Genomic DNA, 20,316 nt, shown 5'->3' with positions numbered 1-20,316 from the left:
CTTTACGAACAACATGTTCCTACTCTGCCCCATGAAAATAACCTAATATACCAACATTTCTGTGAACTTGTTCCTACCATACACATCAGAAATTAACAAACCATAGTCATTCCTGGGCATTCCCAGAACATTAAATTTACCCACAATAGCTTATCTGTTCTTATTGGGTTATTGTTCCCCCTTCATTAATTGCTCTCTATCACTAGTTCCCCTACATTCTACATTATAAACCGTTTGTTTTAGGAGTGTGTTGTTTATCCTCCAGGTATTTGTGAATTTTCTAAGTCTCTGACAGTTATTGACTTCTAATTGTATTCCACTGTGGTCAGAGAATGTGCTTTGAATAATTTCAACTTTTTAAAATTTATTGAGGCTTGTTTTATGTCCCAGCATATGGTCTATTCTGGAGAAAGTTCCATGATCACTAGAGAAGAATATGTATCCTGGTGATTTGGGATGTGATGTTCTATATATGTCTGTTAAATCAAATTCATTTATCAGATTGTTCAGGTTTTCAGTTTCCTTATTGATCTTCTGTCTGGTTGATCTATCTATAGGCGAGTGATTTGTTGAAGTCTCCCATAATTATTGTGGAAACATCCATTGCTTCCTTTAGTTTTGCCAGTGTTTCTCTCATGTATTTTGTGGCACCATGATTGGGTGCATAAACATTCATGATTGTTATTTCTTTTTGTTGAATTGCCCCTTTTATTAGTATGTAGTGGCCTTCTTTGTCTCCCATAACATGCTTACATTTAAAGTCTATATCTGAGATTAGTATTGCTATTCCTGCTTTCTTTTGGCTGTAGCTTGCATGAAATATTTTTTCCCATCCTTTCACTTTCAATTTCTTTGTGTCCCTGTGTCTAAGATGAGTCTCTTGTATGCAACATATTGATGGTTCATATTTTTTGATCCATTCTGCCAATCTATATCTTTTAATTGGGGAGTTTAATCCATTTACATTCAGTGTTATTACTGTGAAGGCATTTCTTGAATCAGCCATTCTATCGTTTGGTTTATGTTTGTCAGATATATTTTTTCCCTCTCTCTCTTAATGTCCTTTAATGAACCAATATTGAATCTCTTCAGTACTGAACCTTTCTCCATCTCTCTCTCTCCTTTCTTTGTTTCTCTGTCAGTAGGCTCCCTTTAGTATCTGAAGTAGGGCAGGACTTTTTTTTTTTTTTTTTTTAAATCATCATTTTATTGAGATATATTCACATACCACACAGTCATACAAAACAAATCGTACTTTCGATTGTTTACAGTACCATTACATAGTTGTACATTCATCACCTAAATCAATCCCTGACACCTTCATTAGCACACACACAAAAATAACAAGAATAATAATTAGAGTGAAAAAGAGCAATTGAAGTAAAAAAGAACACTGGGTACCTTTGTCTGTTTGTTTCCTTCCCCTATTTTTCTACTCATCCATCCATAAACTAGACAAAGTGGAGTGTGGTCCTTATGGCTTTCCCAATCCCCTTGTCACCCCTCATAAGCTACATTTTTATACAACTGTCTTCGAGATTCATGGGTTCTGGGTTGTAGTTTGATAGTTTCAGGTATCCACCACCAGCTACCCCAATTCTTTAGAACCTAAAAAGGGTTGTGTAAAGTGTGCGTAAGAGTGCCCTCCAGAGTGACCTCTCGGCTCGTTTTGGAATCTCTCTGCCACTGAAGCTTATTTCATTTCCTTTCACATCCCCCTTTTGGTCAAGAAGATGTTCTCTGTCCCACGATGCCGGGTCTACATTCCTCCCCGGGAGTCATATTCTACGTTGCCAGGGAGATTCACTCCCTTGTGTGTCTGGTCCCACGTAGGGGGGAGGGCAGTGATTTCACCTTTCAAGTTGGCTTAGCCAGAGAGAGAGGGCCACATCTGAGCAACAAAGAGGCATTCAGGAGGAGACTCTTAGGCACAAATATAGGGAGGCCTAGCCTCTCCTTTGCAGCAACTGTCTTCCCAAGGGTAAAACTTATGGTAGAGGGCTCAACCCATCAAACCACCAGTCCCCTATGTCTGTGGTCATGTTAGCAACCATGGAGGTGGGTTAGGCGAATACCCCTGCACACTCCACAGGCTCCTCAAGGGGGTACTACATCTTTTTTTTTTTCCTTGTTTTTCTTTCTTTTTTTTTTTTTTTTAACTTTCCCTTCTTTTTTAAATCAACTGTATGAAAAAAAAAGTTAAAAAGAAAACAAACATACAATAAAAGAACATTTCCAAGAGACCATAACAAGGGAGTAAGAAAAAGACAACTAACCTAAGATAACTGCTTAACTTCCAACATGTTCCTACTTTACCCCAAGAAAGTTACATAATATAGCAACATTTCTGTGAACTTGTTCCTACTATATCCATCAGAAATTAACAGACCATAGTCATTTCTGGGCATCCCCAGAATGTTAAATAGCTTATCTGTTCTTCTTGGATTATTGTTCCCCCTTCCTTAATTGCTCTCTACTGCTAGTTCCCCTACATTCTACATTATAAACCATTTGTTTTACATTTTTCAAAGTTCACATTAGTGGTAGCATATAATATTTCTCTTTTTGTGCCTGGCTTATTTCGCTCAGCATTATGTCTTCAAGGTTCATCCATGTTGTCATATGTTTCACGAGATCGTTCCTTCTTACTGCCGCGTAGTATTCCATCGTGTGTATATACCACATTTTATTTATCCACTCATCTGTTGAAGGACATTTGGGTTGTTTCCATCTCTTGGCAATTGTGAATAATGCTGCTATGAACATTGGCATGCAGATATCTGTTCGTGTCACTGCTTTCCGATCTTCCGGGTATATACCGAGAAGTGCAATCGCTGGATCGAATGGTAGCTCTATATCTAGTTTTCTAAGGAACTGCCAGACTGACTTCCAGAGTGGCTGAACCATTATACAGTCCCACCAACAATGAATAAGAGTTCCAATTTCTCCACATCCCCTCCAGCATTTGTAGTTTCCTGTTTGTTTAATGGCAGCCATTCTAACCGGTGTTAGATGGTATCTCATTGTGGTTTTAATTTGCATCTCTCTAATAGCTAGTGAAGCTGAACATTTTTTCATGTGTTTCTTGGCCATTTGTATTTCCTCTTCAGAGAACTGTCTTTTCATATCTTTTGCCCATTTTATAATTGGGCTGTCTGTACTATTGTCATTGAGTTGTAGGATTTCTTTGTATATGCAAGATATCAGTCTTTTGTCAGATACATGGTTTCCAAAAACTTTTTCCCATCGAGTTGGCTGCCTCTTTACCTTTTTGAGAAATTCCTTTGAGGTGCAGAAACTTCTAAGCTTGAGGAGTTCCCATTTATCTATTTTCTCTTTTGTTGCTTGTGCTTTGGGTGTAAAGTCTAGGAAGTGGCCGCCTAATACAAGGTCTTGAAGATGTTTTCCTACATTATCTTCTAGGAGTTTTATGGTACTTTCTTTTATATTGAGATCTTTGGTCCATTTTGAGTTAATTTTTGTGTAGGGGGTGAGGTAGGGGTCCTCTTTCATTCTTTTGGATATGGATATCCAACTCTCCCAGCCCCATTTGTTGAAAAGACCATTATGACCCAGTTCAGTGACTTTGGGGGCCTTATCAAAGATCAGTCGGCCATAGATCTGAGGGTCTATCTCTGAATTCTCAATTCAATTCCATTGATCTATATGTCTATCTTTGTGCCAGTACCATGCTGTTTTGGCAGCTGTGGCTTTATAATAAGCTTCAAAGTCAGGGAGTGTAAGTCCTCCCACTTCGTTTTTCTTTTTTAGAGTGTCTTTAGCAATTTGAGGCATCTTCCCTTTCCAAATAAATTTGATAACTAGCTTTTCCAAGTCTGCAAAGTAGGTTGTTGAAATTTTGATTGGGATTGCATTGAATGTGTAGATGAGTCTGGGTAGAATTGACATCTTAATGACATTTAGGCTTCCTATCCATGAACATGGAATATTTTTCCATCTTTTAAGGTCCCCTTCTATTTCTTTTAGTAGAGTTATGTAGTTTTCTTTGTATAGGTCTTTTACATCTTTGGTTAAGTTTATTCCTAGGTACTTGATTTTTTTAGTTGCTATTGAAAATGGTATCTTTTTCTTGAGTGTCTCTTCAGTTTGTTCATTTCTAGCATATAGAAACATTACTGACTTATGTGCATTAATCTTGTATCCCGCTACTTTGCTAAATTTGTTTATTAGCTCTAGTAGCTGTATCGTCGATTTCTCAGGGTTTTCTAGATATAAGATCATATCATCTGCAAACAATGACAGTTTTACTTCTTCTTTTCCAATTTGGATGCCTTTTGTTTCTTTGTCTTGCCGGATTGCCCTGGCTAGCACTTCCAGCACAATGTTGAATAACAGTGGTGACAGCGGGCATCCTTGTCTTGTTCCTGATCTTAGAGGGAAGGCTTTCAGTCTCTCACCATTGAGTACTATGCTGGCTGTGGGTTTTTCATATATGCTCTTTATCATGTTGAGGAAGTTTCCTTCAATTCCTACCTTCTGAAGTGTTTTTATCAAAAAGGGATGTTGGATTTTGTCAAATGCTTTTTCAGCATCTATTGAGATGATCAATTGATTTTTTCCCTTTCAAGTTTTTAATGTGTTGTAATACATTGATTGTTTTTCTTATGTTGAACCATCCTTGCATGCCTGGAATGAACCCCACTTGGTCATGGTGTATGATTTTTTTAATGTGTCTTTGGATTCGATTTGCAAGTATTTTGTTGAGGATTTTTGCATCTATATTCATTAGGGAGATTGGCCGGTAGTTTTCCTTTTTTGTAGCATCTTTGCCTGGTTTTGGTATTAGATTGATGTTAGCTTCATAAAATGAGTTAGGTAGTGTTCCATTTTCTTCAATGTTTTGAAAGAGTTTGAGTAAGATTGGTGTCAGTTCTTTCTGGAAAGTTTGGTAGAATTCCCCTGTGAAGCCATCTGGCCCTGGGCATTTATTTGTGGGAAGATTTTTGATGACTGATTGGATCTCTTTGCTTGTGATGGGTTGGTTGAGGTCTTCTATTTCTTCTCTGGTCAGTCTAGGTTGTTCATATGTTTCCAGGAAATTGTCCATTTCTTCTACATTATCCAGTTTGTTGCCATACAGTTGTTCATAATATCCTCTTATAATTTTTTTAATTTCTTCAGGATCTGCAGTTATGTCACCTTTTTCATTCATTATTTTGTTTATATGGGTCTTCTCTCTTTTTGATTTTGTCAGTCTAGCTAGGGGCTTGTCAATCTTGTTGATCTTCTCAAAGAACCAACTTTTGGTGATATTTATCCTTTCTATTGTTTTTTTGTTCTCTATTTCATTTATTTCTGCTTTAATCCTTGTTATTTCTTTTCTTCTACTTGGTTTAGGATTGGTTTGCTGTTCATTTTCTAGCTTCTTCAGTTGATCCATTAGTTCTTTGATTTTGGCTCTTTCTTCCTTTTTAATATATGCGTTTAGTGCTATAAATTTCCCCGTTAGCACTGCTTTTGCTGCATCCCATAGATTTTGGTATGTTGTGTTCTCATTTTCATTCATCTCTATATATTTAGCAATTTCTCTTGCTATTTCTTCTTTAACCCACTGATTGTTTAGGAGTGTGTTGTTTAACCTCCAGGTATTTGTGAATTTTCTAAGTCTCTGATGGTTATTGACTTCTAATTGTATTCCATTGTGGTCAGAGAATGTGCTTTGAATAATTTCAATCTTTTTAAATTTATTGAGGCTTGTTTTATGTCCCAGCATATGATCTATTCTGGAGAAAGTTCCGTGAGCACTAGAAAAGTATGTTTATCGTGGTGATTTGGGATGTAATGTCCTGTATATGTCTGTTAAATCTAAGTCATTTATCAGATTGTTTAGGTTTTCAATTTCCTTATTGGTCTTCTGTCTGGTTGATCTATCTATAGGAGAGAGTGATGTGTTGAAGTCTCCCACAATTATTGTGGAAACATCAATTGCTTCCTTTAGTTTTGCTAGTGTTTCTCTCATGTATTTTGTGGCACCTTGATTGGGTGCATAGACATTTACGATTGTTATTTCTTCTTGCTGAATTGCCCCTTTGATTAGTATGTAGTGGCCTTCTTTGTCTCTCAAAACATCCCTGCATTTGAAGTCTATTTTATCTGAGATTAATATTGCTACACCTGCTTTCTTTTGGCTGTAGCTTGCATGAAATATTTTTTTCCATCCTTTCACTTTCAGTTTCTTTGTGTCCCTGTGTCTAAGATGAGTCTCTTGTATGCAACATATTGATGGTTCATATTTTTTGATCCATTCTGCCAATCTATATCTTTTAATTGGGGAGTTTAATCCATTTACATTCAACGTTATAACCGTGAAGGCATTTCTTGAATCGGCCATCTTATCCTTTGGTTTATGTTTGCCATATTTTTCCCTCTCTCTATTAATATCCTTTATTGTACCCACACCGAATCTCTTTAGTACTGAACCTTTCTCCAAGTCTCTCTGTCCTGTCTTTGTTTCTCTGTCTGTAGGGCTCCCTTTAGTATCTCCAGTAGGGCAGGTCTCTTGTTAGCAAATTCTCTCAGCATTTGTTTGTCTGTGAAAAATTTTAGCTCTCCCTCAAATTTGAAGGAGAGCTTTGCTGGATAAAGTATTCTTGGCTGGAAATTTTTCTCACTCAGAATTTTAAATGTATCGTGCCACTTCCTTCTCGCCTCCATGGTGGCTGCTGAGTAGTCACTACTTAGTCTTATGCTGTTTCCTTTGTATGTGGTGAATTGCTTTTCTCTTGCTGCTTTCAGAACTTGCTCGTTCTCTTCTGTGTTTGACAGTGTGATCAGTATATGTCTCGGAGTGGGTTTATTTGGATTTATTCTATTTGGAGTTCGCTGAGCATTTATGATTTGTGTATTTATGTTGTTTAGAAGATTTGGGAAGTTTTCCCCAACAATTTCTTTGAATACTCTTCCTAGACCTTTACCCTTTTCTTCCCCTTCTGGAACACCAATGAGTCTTATATTCGGACGTTTCATATTATCTATCATATCCCTGAGGTCCATTTCGATTTTTTCAATTTTTTTCCCCATTCTTTCTTTTATGCTTTCATTTTCCATTCTGTCATCTTCCAGGTCACTGATTCGTTGTTCAACTTCCTCTAGTCTTGTACTATGAGTGTCCAGAGTCTTTTTAATTTGGTCAGCAGTTTCTTTAATTTCCATAAGATCATCCATTTTTTTATTTAGTCTTGCAGTGTCTTCTTTATGCTCTTCTAGAGTCTTCTTGATTTCCTTTATATCCCGTACTATGGTCTCATTGTTCATCTTTAGTTCTTTGAGTAGCTGCTCTAGGTGCTGTGTCTCTTCTGGTATTTTGATTTGGGTGCTTGGGCTTGGGTTATCCATATCGTCTGGTTTTTTCATATGCTTTATAATTTTCTGTTGTTTTTGGCCTCGTGGCATTTGCTGAACTTGATAGGGTTCTTTTAGGGTTTGTAGACCTATTGAAGTCCTTATCTCTAATTTATCAGATCTACAGCTTCGTGGAGTACACTTTCTCTAACTAACCAGCAGGTGGCGTCCATGAGCCACCTGTTCTCCACAAGCCAGTTCTCCCCTGCTTAGCCTTTTTGGTGAGTGGGGGAGTGAGTCTTGTGGGGCCCAATTGGTGTACCAAGCTTGCGTGTGTAGTTGGTGTTGCCTGCCCTGTATGTGGGGCGTGTTTCTGGGCAGTCGGGGAGGGGGGGTGGCCCTAACAATCAAATCTCCCTGGTGATCCTAGAGTTTTTAAAGCTGCTGCAATAGTCTAATCCTTCAGTTCAGTCCTGCCACAGTTTGTCTCTGCCACTGACCCACAAGTCCTTGGTATTGGCGTATGGCTCCTGAGACTTGCAAGTGGGCCCCTCTTCCAGGCCGTGCACCCCTGGTCCTCTGTTGAGGGATGACTGTGTTATGTCACAGGTGAGTGCCGTCCCCCCAGGGCAGTTCTGGGCTGCTGGGCTGTGTAGGGAGGCTCCCAGTCTGCTCAAATGATGGCTGAGTGGGGCTTTGTAATTCACACTGCTCCACCTTCCCAACTCTGGGACAATCAGCTGAGGTTGCAGGGAAGGCTAATGTCCACGCCCAGTTTTGTGGTGTGTGCCTGTTATTTGAAGCACTTCCGTCACACTGGGTTGTCTGGGGCAGCTCTGGGCTATGGGGCTGGCGATGGGCAGGAGTGTTTCCTGTCCACCAGGATGGTGGCTGTGAGCGGACACCCCCCTTTCCTTGGGAAGTTGTGGTGTTTAGTGAATTTTCTCAGCCACTGGATTATTGCCTTTTGTCTCAGAGCTCTCTTAGTTCTGCTCTTGACTTGACGTGCCCAAATTGAAAGTCTTTGAAGCTTTCTGTATTGGGCTTCTTAGAGTAATTGTTTTAGAAAAAGAAAAAAGGATTAAAAAAAAAAAAAAAGGGCCCTCCTCAGAGATCTAATGGGTTATTGAAATGCTAATAGACAAAGCAACCAGGGCCATTAAGGAAAGGTGCACTGGGCAGAGAGATCAGCTTTTCTTTGGAATTTGCATATGCGCCTCAAGGCCTGAGCTTCGCCCTTCCCCTTTCTGTGTTCACCAGAACTCCAAAAATCCTCTGCTTTTATTTTGGAGTTTTTCGTGTTGTTTTTTTTTTTTTTCTATGCCTGTCTCCTCTCTGCTGGGCTGGCTGCTGTCAGATTCTCTGGTGTCTGGTCTCAGTCTATCTGTGGTTGGAGTTTGGATCAGTAGAATGAGTTTCCGATAAGGGCTGCCACTGCTGTTCTCCCTTCCCCTTCCCGGAGCTGACAGCCCCTCCTCCCACGGGACTGAGCCTGGCAGGGAGGGGCGCAGGTCCCCTGGCCGCAAAAACTTACAGATTTCGCTGATCTCAGCAGTTCGACATTTTCATGAGTGTTTTATGAAGTATGCCCAAAGTCAGATTGCTCTGTGGTGTCCAGTCCACGCAGTTCCTGGCTTTCTACCTACTTTCCTGGAGGAGTAACTAAAACATACAGCTCACTAGTCTGCCATCTTCGGGCAGGACTTTTATTAGCAAAATCTCTCAGCATTTGTTTGTGAAAAATTTAAGCTCGTCCTCAAATCTGAAGGAGAGCTTTGCTGGATAAAGTATTCTTGGTTGGAAATTTTTCTCTCTGAGAATTTTAAATATGTCATGCCACTGCCTTCTTGCCTCTATGGGGTCCGCTGAGTAGTCACTACTTAGTCTTATGTTGTTTCCTTTGTATGTGGTGAATTGCTTTTCTCTTGCTGCTTTCAGAACTTGCTCCTTCTCTTCAGTATTTGACAGTCTGATGAGGATATGTCTTAGAGTGGGTTTATTTGGATTTATTCTATTTGGAGTTTGCTTTGTGTATTTATATTGTATAGAAGGTTTGGGAAGTTTTCCCCAACAATTTCTTTGGATACACTTTCTAGATGTTTACCCTTCTCTTCCCCTGTGGGACACCAACGAGTCTTATATTTGGGCGTTTTATTTTATCTATCATATCCCTGAGGTCCATTTCGATTTTTTTGATTTTTTTCCCCATTCTTTCTTCTGTTCTTTCATTTTCTGTTCTGTGGTCCTCAGGGTCGCTGATTCATTGTTCAACTTCCACTAGTCTTGTACTGTGAGTATCCGGAATCTTTTAATTTGGTCAACAGTTTCTTTTATTTCCATAAGATCATCTATTTTTTAAATTTACTTTTGCAGTTTCTTCGTTATGCTCTTCTAGAGTTTTCTTCATGTCCTTTATATCCTGTGCCATGCTCTTCTTCATGTTCTTTATATCCTGTGCCGTGCTCTTGTTGTTTGTCTTTAGTTCTTTGATTAATTGCTCCAAGTACTGTGTCTCCTTTGATCTTTTGATTTCGGTGCTTGGGTTTGGGTTATCCGTATTGTCCGGTTTTATCATATGCTTTAAGATTTTCTGTTGTTTTTGGCCTCTTGGCATTTGCTTTACTTGATAGGGTTCTTTTAGGATATGTAGGATTATTCAAAGCCTAATCTCTGATTTGTGAGATCTACAGCTTGGTGGCATACACTTTCTCTAACTAACCAGCAGATGGCATCTGCGAGTCATCTATTCCCCTCAAGTCAGTTCTCCCCAACTTTGTCTTTGTGGTGTGTGGGGGTCTGATTCTTGTGGGGTCCACTTGGTGCGCCAAGTTTGGGTGTGTTGTTGGTGCTGTCCGCCCTGAATGTGGGGCGTGTCTGAGCAGTTAGGGAGGGAGGGCAGCTTTAACAATCAAACCTTCCAGGTGTTCCTGGAGATGTAAGGCTGTTGCAAGGGTCTAAACCTTTTTTCAGTCTTGACACAGATTCTCTCTGCCGCTGACCCACAAGTCTTCGGCATTGGCATATGGTCCCTGGGATTTCTGAGTGGGTCCCTCTTCCAAGTCATGCCCTTCTAGGGCCTCTGCTGAGGGAAGGTTGTGCTACATCACAAGTATGCGCCATCCCTCAAGGGAAGTTCTGGGCTGCTGGGCCATATAGGGGCGTTCCCAGCCTGCTGAAAGGATGGCTGAATGGGGCGTGTTAATTTCTCCCTTTTCACACAGCTCTCCCTTCCCAGCTCTGGGACAGTTAGCTGCAGGTGCACGAAAGGCTATTGTCCATGCCCGATACTGTGGCATGTACATGTGTTGCTGGAAACGCTTCCTGTCACACTGGGTTTTTTTTTTTTGGCGCAGCTCTGGGCTGTGGCTCCGGTGCCAGGCAGGAGTGTTCCCAGCCTACAGGGGAGATGGCTGCAAGGGGCATGGTTTTTTTCCCCTTTTGGCTCACCTGTGCCTTCCTCGCTCTGAGGCAATTAGCAGCAGATGCGTGAAAGGCTGTCTTCCATGCTGCTGCGTGAAAGGCTGTCTTCCATGCCAGATATTGAGGCATTCGCACAGCCCGTTCCTGCCGTGCTTCACTGTGCGGTTCTCACTGCCGTTATCTGCAGCTACTTTTTGGTTTTTTTAAAAAAGAACTAGTCCGCCTCCAAATGCCAACCCTTGGTTTTCCCACACTGCAGCATGGCTGCCGGATATTCAGTGGCTTACTCGTTTCAGAACGCAGACTCCTGGTTTCACTAAGTGCACAGTCCCTGTGGATTTAGCAGACTTTGTCCAGCTGGTGCATCTCTGGAACTGGTGTTCTGGGTCACTTTCTGGCTTTTATTTAGTATTTTTCATGGAGGTGTTTTTTCTGCCCTGTCTCTCCTAGCCGCCATCTTAGGTTCTCTCTCCAAATTGTTTTTTATTTTCCATTTCATTTATTTCTGCCCAACTCTTTGTTGGATTTTCCAGTTCTCTGCCTGTTAATTGATTTCCAGCTTCATTTTATTATGGCCAGAGAGGATACTTTGTATAATTTCAGTCTTTTTAAATTCGTAGAGGCTTGTTTTGTGACCCAGCTTGGGATCTGTCCTGGAATATGATCTAAGGGTACTTGAGAAGAATATATAGCCTGCTGTTTTGGGATTCAGTGTTCTGTATATGTGTGTTAGGTCTAGTTCATTTAACATATTATTCAAGTTCTCTGTTTTCTTATTGATCTTCTCTCTAGATATTGTGTTAATTGATGAGAGTGGTATATTTAATTCTCCAACTATTTATTGTAGAGGAGTCTATTTCTCCCTTTAGTTTTGCCAGTGTTTGCTTCCTATTTTTTGAGGCATTATGGTAAGGTACATAAATATTTATGTTTATTATTTTTTCTTGGTGGTTTGCCCTTCCTTTTTAAAATATATAGCATCCTTCTTTGTCTCTTACCGCAGCTTTTGACTCAAAGTCTATTTTGTTTGATATTAGTGTAGCTACCCCAGCTCTTTTTCATTACTATTTGCATGAAATACCTTTTACCAGCCTTTGACTTTCAACCTATTTGTGTCTTTTGGTCTAAGGTGAGTATCTTGTAAACAATATGTAGTTGGATCATGCTTTTTTTATCCATTCTGCCAATCTTTTGTCTTGTTGGACTGTGTAAAGCATTAACATTCAGTGTTATTACTGTAAATGCAGTACTTACTTCAGCCATTTTGTCTTTGGGTTTTTGTATGTCATTTCTTTTTTGTTGTTGTTGTCTCTCTTTTCTTTTACTGCAATCTCGTGTTCTCTATAGTTTATCTTTTGTGTTGTACCTCATCCCTATCTCATTTCTGACTGTATATATTTTAAAATATTTTCTTTGTGGTTACCCTGGGGTGTATATTACACAAACTACACGGATAATCTAGTAATTTGAAAAGATACCAACTTGGCCTCAACAGCACATACATTGTCTGCTCTCAAGTCTGTTTTCCCTCTTTATGTTCTTCTGTCCCACTTTACCACTTTATAATTTGTATGTCTTTTATCAGGAAATATGCCTTTTTCTTATTTGATTGTATTCTGAGTCTTTTAGGAATTAAAGAGTAGAGTTGTATATTGAAGATACAGTACTATTGTGTTTTGCATTTACACCTTTAGTTACCCTTACTGATGATCTTCATTTCTTCACACTCCTCCAAGCCACTCTCTCATGTCTTTTCCTTTCAACCTGTAGAACTTCTTGAGTAATTCTTGTAAGTCAGGTCTTCTGTTGACAAACTCTCGGTTTTTGTTTATCTGTGAATATTTTGAACTTCCCCTTTTTTCCCCTCATTTTAAAAAAAAATTTATTTTGAAATAAATTCAAAGTTATAGGAACAGTTGCAAAAACAGTACAAACCCCATACAAAGAACTCCAGCATACCCTGACCCCCCTCCCCCGATACCCCGATCCACCAACTTTAACATCCTGTCACACCATTTCTTTCCCTCCCTCCCTCCCTATCATCCATCATCTATTGCTCTGTCTTCTGAACATATGAGAGCAAGCTGCACACATCCTTGAACAAACAATATAATTCACATATACATTTCCCATGAACAAGAACATTCTTTTATGCAATCCCATTAAGCGCAGCTAAGTTGTTCAAGAAATTCGACATTGATACAAAGTTACATTCTATATTTCTTTTTTTTTTCCTTATGTCTCAACTGTGTCCCTTTGAGCCTCCTGTGCTCCATCCTCAGATCCCATCCAGGATCATCCTTGGCATTCAATTGTCATCTATTCAGACTGTCTTTTTTTTCAATTGTGGAAACATATATACAGCCTAAATCTTCCCATTCCACCCTCTCCCTAGCATTCCATTAGTGGGATTAATCACATTTAGAATGTTGTAATGCAATCACCTTCCCACCTTCCATTACTAGAAATTTCCCTTCACCTCAAACAGCAAACCTACACTCATTTCTTAACTCCCCATTGCCCCTTCCCCCACTTCTCATATCCCATACTCTACTTTTCATCTCTATGGTCATATTCTCTGATAATTTCTTTGTGTTTACTGTGGGGTTTAAATTTAACCTCTTAAATCATAACAATCTTGTTTTCCTTTGATACCAACTTAACTTCAATAGGACACGTAAATTATGTTCCTATACTCCTCCATTCCCCCACCTTTAAATAGTTCTTGTCAAAAATTACATTTTTTACATTGAGTCCAAAATCACTGATTTGTCATTAGAGTTTGTGTATTTTATATCATGTAGGAAATAAATAGTGGAGTTACAAATCAAAAATTATTGACTTCTATTTGTATTCCATTGTGGTCAGAGAATGTGCTTTGAATATATTGAATTGTTTTTTTTTTTGTTTTTTTTTTTGTTTTTTTTTTAATTTATTGAGGCTTGTTTTATGTCCCAGCATATGGTCTATTCTGGAGAAAGATCCATGATCATTAGAGAAAAATGTGTGTCCTGGTGATTTGGGGTGTAACGTTCTATATAAATTCTCTATATCTCTCTCTCCTTTCTTTGTTTTTCTGTTGGTAGGGCTCCCTTTAGTATCTGAAGTAGGACAGGTCTTTTATTGGCAAAATCTCTCAGCATTTGTTTGTCTGTGAAAAACGTAAGCTCTCCCTCAAATTTGAAGGAGAGCTTTGCTGGATAAAGTATTCTTGGTTGGAAATTTTTCTCTCTGAGAATTTTTAATATGTCATGCCACTGCCTTCTCGCCTCCATGGTGGCTGCTGAGTAGTCACTACTTAGAATTATGTTGTTCCCTTTGTATGTGGTGAATTGCTTTTCTCTTGCTGCTTTCAGAACTTGCTCCTTCTCTTCAGTATTTGGCAGTCTGATCAGAATATGTCTCAGAGTGGGTTTATTTGAATTTATTCTATTTGGATTTTGCTGGGCATTTATGCTTTGTGTATTTATATTGTGTAGAAGGTTTGGGAAGTTTTCCCCAAGAATTTCTTTGAATACTCTTTCTAGACCTTTACCCTTTTCTTCCCCTTCTGGGACACCAATGAGTCTTAAATTTTATTTTATGTGTCGTATCCCTGAGACCCATTTCGATTTTTTCGATTTTTTTCTCCATTCTTTCTTTTGTTCTTTCATTTTCTGTTCTGTGGTCCTCTAGGACTCTGAGTCATTGTTCAACTTCCTCTAATCTTGTTTTATGAGTATCCAGAGTCTTTTTAATTTGGCCAACAGTTTCTTTTATTTCCATAAGATCTTCTGTTTTTTTATTTACTCTTGCAATTTCTTCTTTACGCTCTTCTAGGGTCTTCCTTATGTCCTTTATATCCTGTGCCATTTTCTTTTTCATGTCCTTTATATCCTGTGCCATGCTCTCGTTCTTTGATTGTAGTCCTTTGATTAATTGCACCAAGTACTGTGTCTCTTCTGATATTTTGATTTGGGTGTTTGGGTTTGGGTTCTCCATATCTTCTGGTTTTATCATATGCTTTAAGATTTTCTGTTGTTTGTGGCCTCTTGGCATTTGCTTTGCTTGATAGGGTTCTTTCAAGTTGTAAAAAATACAACTTGTGGGGCATGTGTCTGGGTGGTTAGGGAGGCAGGGCAGCTTTAATAATCAAACCTCCCAGGTGTTCCCAGAGATTCAAGGCTGTTGCAAGAGTCTAAGCCTTCATTTCAGTTTTGTCCCAGATTTTCTCTGCTGCTGACCCACAAGTCACTGGCATTGACGTAGCATCCCTGGGTTTTCCGAGTGGGCCCCCCTCTCAGCTGTGATCTTCCAGGAACTCTGCTGAGGGAAGGCTGTGCTGCGTCACAAGTGCGTGCCATCCCTCAAGGGAAGCCCCGGGCCGCCAGGCCTTGCAGGGGTGCTCCCAGCCTGATGCAAAGATGGCTGAATGGGTCATCTCAACCCCCCGCTTTTCGCATAGCTCCGCCTTCCCAGCTCTGGGACAACTAGCTGTGTATGCACTCAAGGCCACTGTCCACGGCCGATATTGTGGCGTGTGTGCGGTGCCGTGGGATACACTCCCAGTCACACTGGATTTCCTGGAGCGGCTCTGGGCTGTGGGTACGGCCCTGGGGAGGAGTGTCTCCAGCCTGCCGGGGAGCCGGCCGCAAGCAGCATGGTTTCTTTCTCATTTTGGCTCTCCCCTCTGCCCCCTGGCCCTGAGGGAATCAGCAGCGGTCTATCCTCCATGCCAGACACCAAGAGGTTGGCTCAGCCTGCTCCTGCCGTGCTTCACTGTGCAGTTCTCACCGTCGTAACTGCAGCCGTTCCTGGGTTTTTTTTTTAAAAGAACTAGTCTGTCTCCAAACGCCAACCCCCGTTTTCCCCACATCGCAGCGCGGCCGCGGGGCTTTCAGCTGGCTTACTCACTCGTTTCAGGATGCAGACTCTCGGTTTCACCAAGTGCACAGTCCCTTTGGTTTTAGCAGACCTTGTCCAGCTGGTGCATCGCTGAAACTGGTGTTCTGGGTCACTTTCTGGTTTTTATCTACTATTTTTCACGGAGGTGTTTTTTTGCCCTTTCTCACCTAGCCGCCATCTTAGGTTCTCTCCCCCCATTATTTTTGAAGGACAGTTTTGCTGGATAAAGAATTTTTGGCTGGCAGTTTTTCTCTTTCAGTACCTTAAATATATTATACCACTGCCTTTTCACTCCATGGCTTCTGATGAGAAATTAGAATGCAGTCTTATTGAAGATTCTATGTATCCTCAATACGTTTTCTCTCACTGCTTTTAGGATTTTCTCCTTATCTTTGGCCTTTGACATTATGATTAGTATGTGTCTTTGAGTTGGCCTATTAGGATTTATTCTGCTTGGAGTATGTTGTACTTTTTGGACATGTATATTTATGTCTTTCACAAGAGTTTGGAAATTTTCAGCTATTATTTCCTCAAATATTTTTTCTGCCCCTTTTCCCTTCTCTTCTCCTTTTGGGACACTATGCACTCTGGCTGTCACTCAAATCCCTGAGGCACTGCTCAATTTCTTCAATTCTTTTATCTGTTCTTCAGACTCTATGATTTCTATTGTCTTGGCTTCTAGATTGCTGATTCTTTCTTCTGCCCGTTCATATCTGTTGTTGTATGCTTCTGGTGTATTTTTAATCTCTACTATTACGTCTTTCATCCCCATAATTTCTGTTATGTTTCTTTTTATACTTTCAAATTCTTTATGCTCACATGTTGTCTTCTTAATATCTTTTAGCTCTTTTTGCCTATTTTCCTTCATCTCCTTTAATTGATTTAGGAGATTGGTTTGAACTTCTTTGATTAGTTGTTCCAAATTCTCTGTCTCTTGTGAAGTTTTAATCTATTCCTTTCACTGAGCCATATCTTCCTGTTTCTCAGTATGGCTTGGAATTTTTTGCTGATGTCTAGACATCTGATATCTTGATGAGTTAACGCTGAAGTTTAGTTTCTCCCTTTTGTCTGGATTGTATTGTTGATTGACTTTGTGTTAAGGCTCTTTTTTGATGCTTGATCTGACTTATTCTAGACCTTCAGAATAGCCCATGTTTAATTGTTCAGATGTTCTCACCTCTTTATCCGAGTCTTGCCCTGAATATGCGGTATAATTTTTAAGACTGTACTTTTTGTGTGCAATTGTTTCACCTCCAGAAGAAAGCTTCCTTTCCTCTCTTCCTTCTCCAGGAATCTTGATCTGTTCTGTTTGTTTTTTTTTAGAATTTTCTCCCTGGGTCCCATGATTTGTTTAAATTCTGTCCCTCACTCAGTGACCCCTTTAACTTACACTTTTCAGTTCCGGGACCCATCCTATTTTACCTAGTTCAGTTTACTACCCTCGCCCTCACACACACACCCATACCCCCCCACACACACCATTTTTTTTTTACCTGTGAGGCTTTTCTGCCTCTGCCAAACTGCAATTTTGTTTGTTGCTTTCATTGTGTGGACAAAGCTATGACATTTGGAGGAAGTAAGTAAACTTAGGTTAATTAGATTTATTCATTTATATTCATCATTTTTACATTCATTCATTCAGAACACATTAGGAATGTCTGTTGTACACTATTTAAGGTTGAAGATATAAGTGTGCATAAGACAGACTTAATCTTTATGGAGCACGTGCTCTAGTGGGGTTGACCGCCAGTTTACAGACAGTTTCAGTTTCACTGCAGTGGGATGAGGGTTGTGAGAGAAAAAGCAGAAGGCTTAGGTTTAATAGTCACAGGAACTAGGCCCTCCATGTAGTTATTTCTTTCTTTTCCACTGATTCTTACATTGATGGAACTGCTTAAGGTTGGTTATCTTTGTGAGCAAGTATTGTTCAAAGCATTATGTGAAGCTAGGCACTTCAGGGCTTTATATTTTTATTGAAAAAATCACATATGCCCATGGTAATATTTTCAAATACATATGGCTGGCTGTACAGATCCTTATTCTTCCTTCCCACAGACAGTCACTCTGAGCAGTTAATTTTTTTTTTTTAATGTCCTTTAAGAAATACTTTGTGCATCCACCATAATGTCTCATCTGTAGGTACAAACATATATTTATTCAGGGCTATATAATTATTATTGTGGATGAACCACTTTAACAATCTGAAATCTATTAAAAATCTAAAAATTTTGGAGAAGATACTCCCTTTTTAGAAAAAAAATATAGATATATAGTTAGTGTTTTGTAACAAGTTTTGATTAAAAGCCATGGCAGAAGTTGTTGAATATTCCTACGGGATGACCTGCTGGTCGAGTTTTTACACTGGGGTTCCCTAAAGGCTTGTAGCCATCTAAAAGGAATCTTCTTTTTTAGGGTGGAAACTCAGTGTGAGATGGAGAGAGGCATCCTGCTTAATTTAGGTTTAAAGTCAGGGTTAGATGATGCAGAGATGACATTGAATAAAAGTTAATTAGAAGGGTAAAAAACTGGTATTTATTTGGTTTAACCATTATTTTGTACTCCTTAAAAATAGTGTTCTTTATTGTGCTGTTTTGCTGTTTCAGTAATACATTTTATTTGTAGTACATTTTAGAACTCAGTTAATGTCCACAATAACTGTGAGGGAGAGTAGGCAGAATTATTCCCATTTTATAGTTGAGGAAATGGAGGATTTTGCTCAAGGTGTTAAAACTGGGATTCAGAACTCAGTCCAAATCCTCTGATTCTTTTGTTTTCATTCTTTCTGTTTCCATTTCAACTGGGTGGAACACCCACCTTCTCCCCACTTAAAAGTTACTTATACTAAGACAAGAAAATAATTTGGAAACAAAGAGATTATGAATTACTACATAATAATAGGCTTCCTCAAATTTCTCTATTCATTTAAAAAAGAAAAGAGGGAGGTTGCTGGTGTAAGGAGGACAGATTCTTGTTCATCTTTTAAAATCTGAATATCCTAAAGATTGAGGCAGTTCAGCAAGGCACTGATGTACCTGTGGCTGTATACCCTCCTCAGAGGCAAAACACCTAAAACAAATGAACTATTTGAGTTCTGCATTTCCAAACTTGAAAATGATAGGCTGACAGTGAATCACAATTAGAGTAGTTTAAAGCTGTCAGTTTATCTGTGCCAGAAGCCCAATCTTATTCCCTTCTTCACTTTTAGTTCTTTCTCCTTGTCTGTTCCCTGCCACAACACAGAGTTTCTTCTCCAGATATAGATTCTTATATACTAGCAGATTTCTCTGTTTGTGATACATCTTTTCCCCAGCTCCACTATTGTTATATTATGAACAGGTTAGCAGGTACCAGGAAAAGCTCTGGCATTAAAATATGATGGTAGGTCACCATTCAACTACCTTGCCAGGCAGTTTGATGACTTACTTTACCTTGGGAACATAATGGGGACAAATCTGCCTACAACCTGAATCAGAGGAGGGAAGTTGAGATTTGAAAACACAGATTTAGGTTGAAATTTCCATTTCCTTATTTTTCACTATGATTCCGGTATTATACAGGGGCATAGGACTTGAAAATAAATTGTGTACTTTTCTGTTTAGTTGGCAGTTGGTAGAACTAGAAGGGAGACAAATGAAAAGTACTTGAGAATGTTTTTCTGTATCTTAACAAGTTCAGATTTCCCTTTTTCTCTGTCCTTTAAAGTTTGCCAAAGAAATTAGAGTGCACAAAAACATCTATTTGCAACTGCCTTCTTCGTGGCTCAGGTAACAAAACTTCAAAGCATCATTTGAGACAAAGAAGAGCACAAAATAAATTTTTATTGAGACAAAGGAAACCACATGGAAAGTTGCAGTCGACGCTTTTAAAGGAAATTCAGCAGTTCCCTCCAGCAAATGACAAGAGTCCTACAGATCGCAGTGCTAAACGAAGACTCTTACACCCTGCAGTTCATGGAACTGCTCTCTATCTTAATTGCAAGCACCTCTTGGGTGGCAAAGCTTCAAACCCTGCTATACAAACTAAGGAGAAACAAAAGCAGGAACATCTTACAGGAAGCAATGGAAATGAAACTGGTTCATGGACAGTGACCCAAGTAAACAAACATAATACATTAGGAACCATTAAGAAGACAGATGACATTGATGACATTTTTGCTTTAATGGGAGTTTAGATGCTCACATGTGAGACTTAAGTGGTTAACAAGCTGATCCATTGTTCTACTGTTTTAAGTGGAACTACTGACCTCTGAAAGTATCCCTTGGACTCTGAGAGGAGCTGCTGTAGTGCGGTATTGCACAGGAGTTCATTTCAATTCAATAAACATTTTATAGTATCTTTGTGTCTTTTAATCAACAAATACTTATTTGGTTTTGACTGTGTGCCAGGTGTTAAGATGAAAAATCTGCCATAGTCTGCCTTTGAGAAGCAGATAGATTTCCTTGACTGAGGCTGGTAAGTCCCTGAAAAACTGAATAATTTATGATTTAACAGGGAATTGTCAGGTTTGCAAAAACCTACTCTTGCCTTGAGTGGAAGTGTGGGGATGGGGAAAAACAAGGAAGCACTTAAAAGATCACCTTTGCCTTACTGGCTCCATTGTAGGTTAGTCTCCCCCAGCACATAAAGGTTTTTAGCTTCTGATGGTTGCGCTGTCTTGCTTGTATGTTAGAATTGGTCATCAAAGTTTTGCCACTAACTGTATAACCAGGG

At 39.4% G+C, this 20,316-nt stretch overlaps 1 protein-coding gene across 4 annotated transcripts in view; it reads left to right on the top strand.

Annotated features, from left to right (window-relative positions):
* The window catches only part of NEPRO (nucleolus and neural progenitor protein), a 34,188-nt gene extending 14,249 nt beyond the window's left edge, over window positions 1–19,939 (top strand). For all 4 annotated transcript variants that reach the window (XM_037835559.1, XM_037835561.1, XM_037835560.1 and 1 more), the window contains one exon: window positions 19,309–19,939. In XM_037835559.1, the coding sequence (XP_037691487.1) occupies window positions 19,309–19,777 (469 nt within the window). In that variant the 3' untranslated portion in view covers window positions 19,778–19,939. The remainder of the gene's footprint in view (window positions 1–19,308) is intronic.
* The last annotated feature ends 377 nt before the right edge of the window (window positions 19,940–20,316 follow it).

The sequence above is a fragment of the Choloepus didactylus genome, chromosome 1 (assembly GCF_015220235.1).
Source record: "Choloepus didactylus isolate mChoDid1 chromosome 1, mChoDid1.pri, whole genome shotgun sequence".
Lineage (NCBI taxonomy): Eukaryota > Metazoa > Chordata > Mammalia > Pilosa > Megalonychidae > Choloepus > Choloepus didactylus.
The sequence above is the reverse complement of the archived record's forward strand: the minus strand, read 5'-3'. Positions and strand labels throughout refer to the sequence as shown.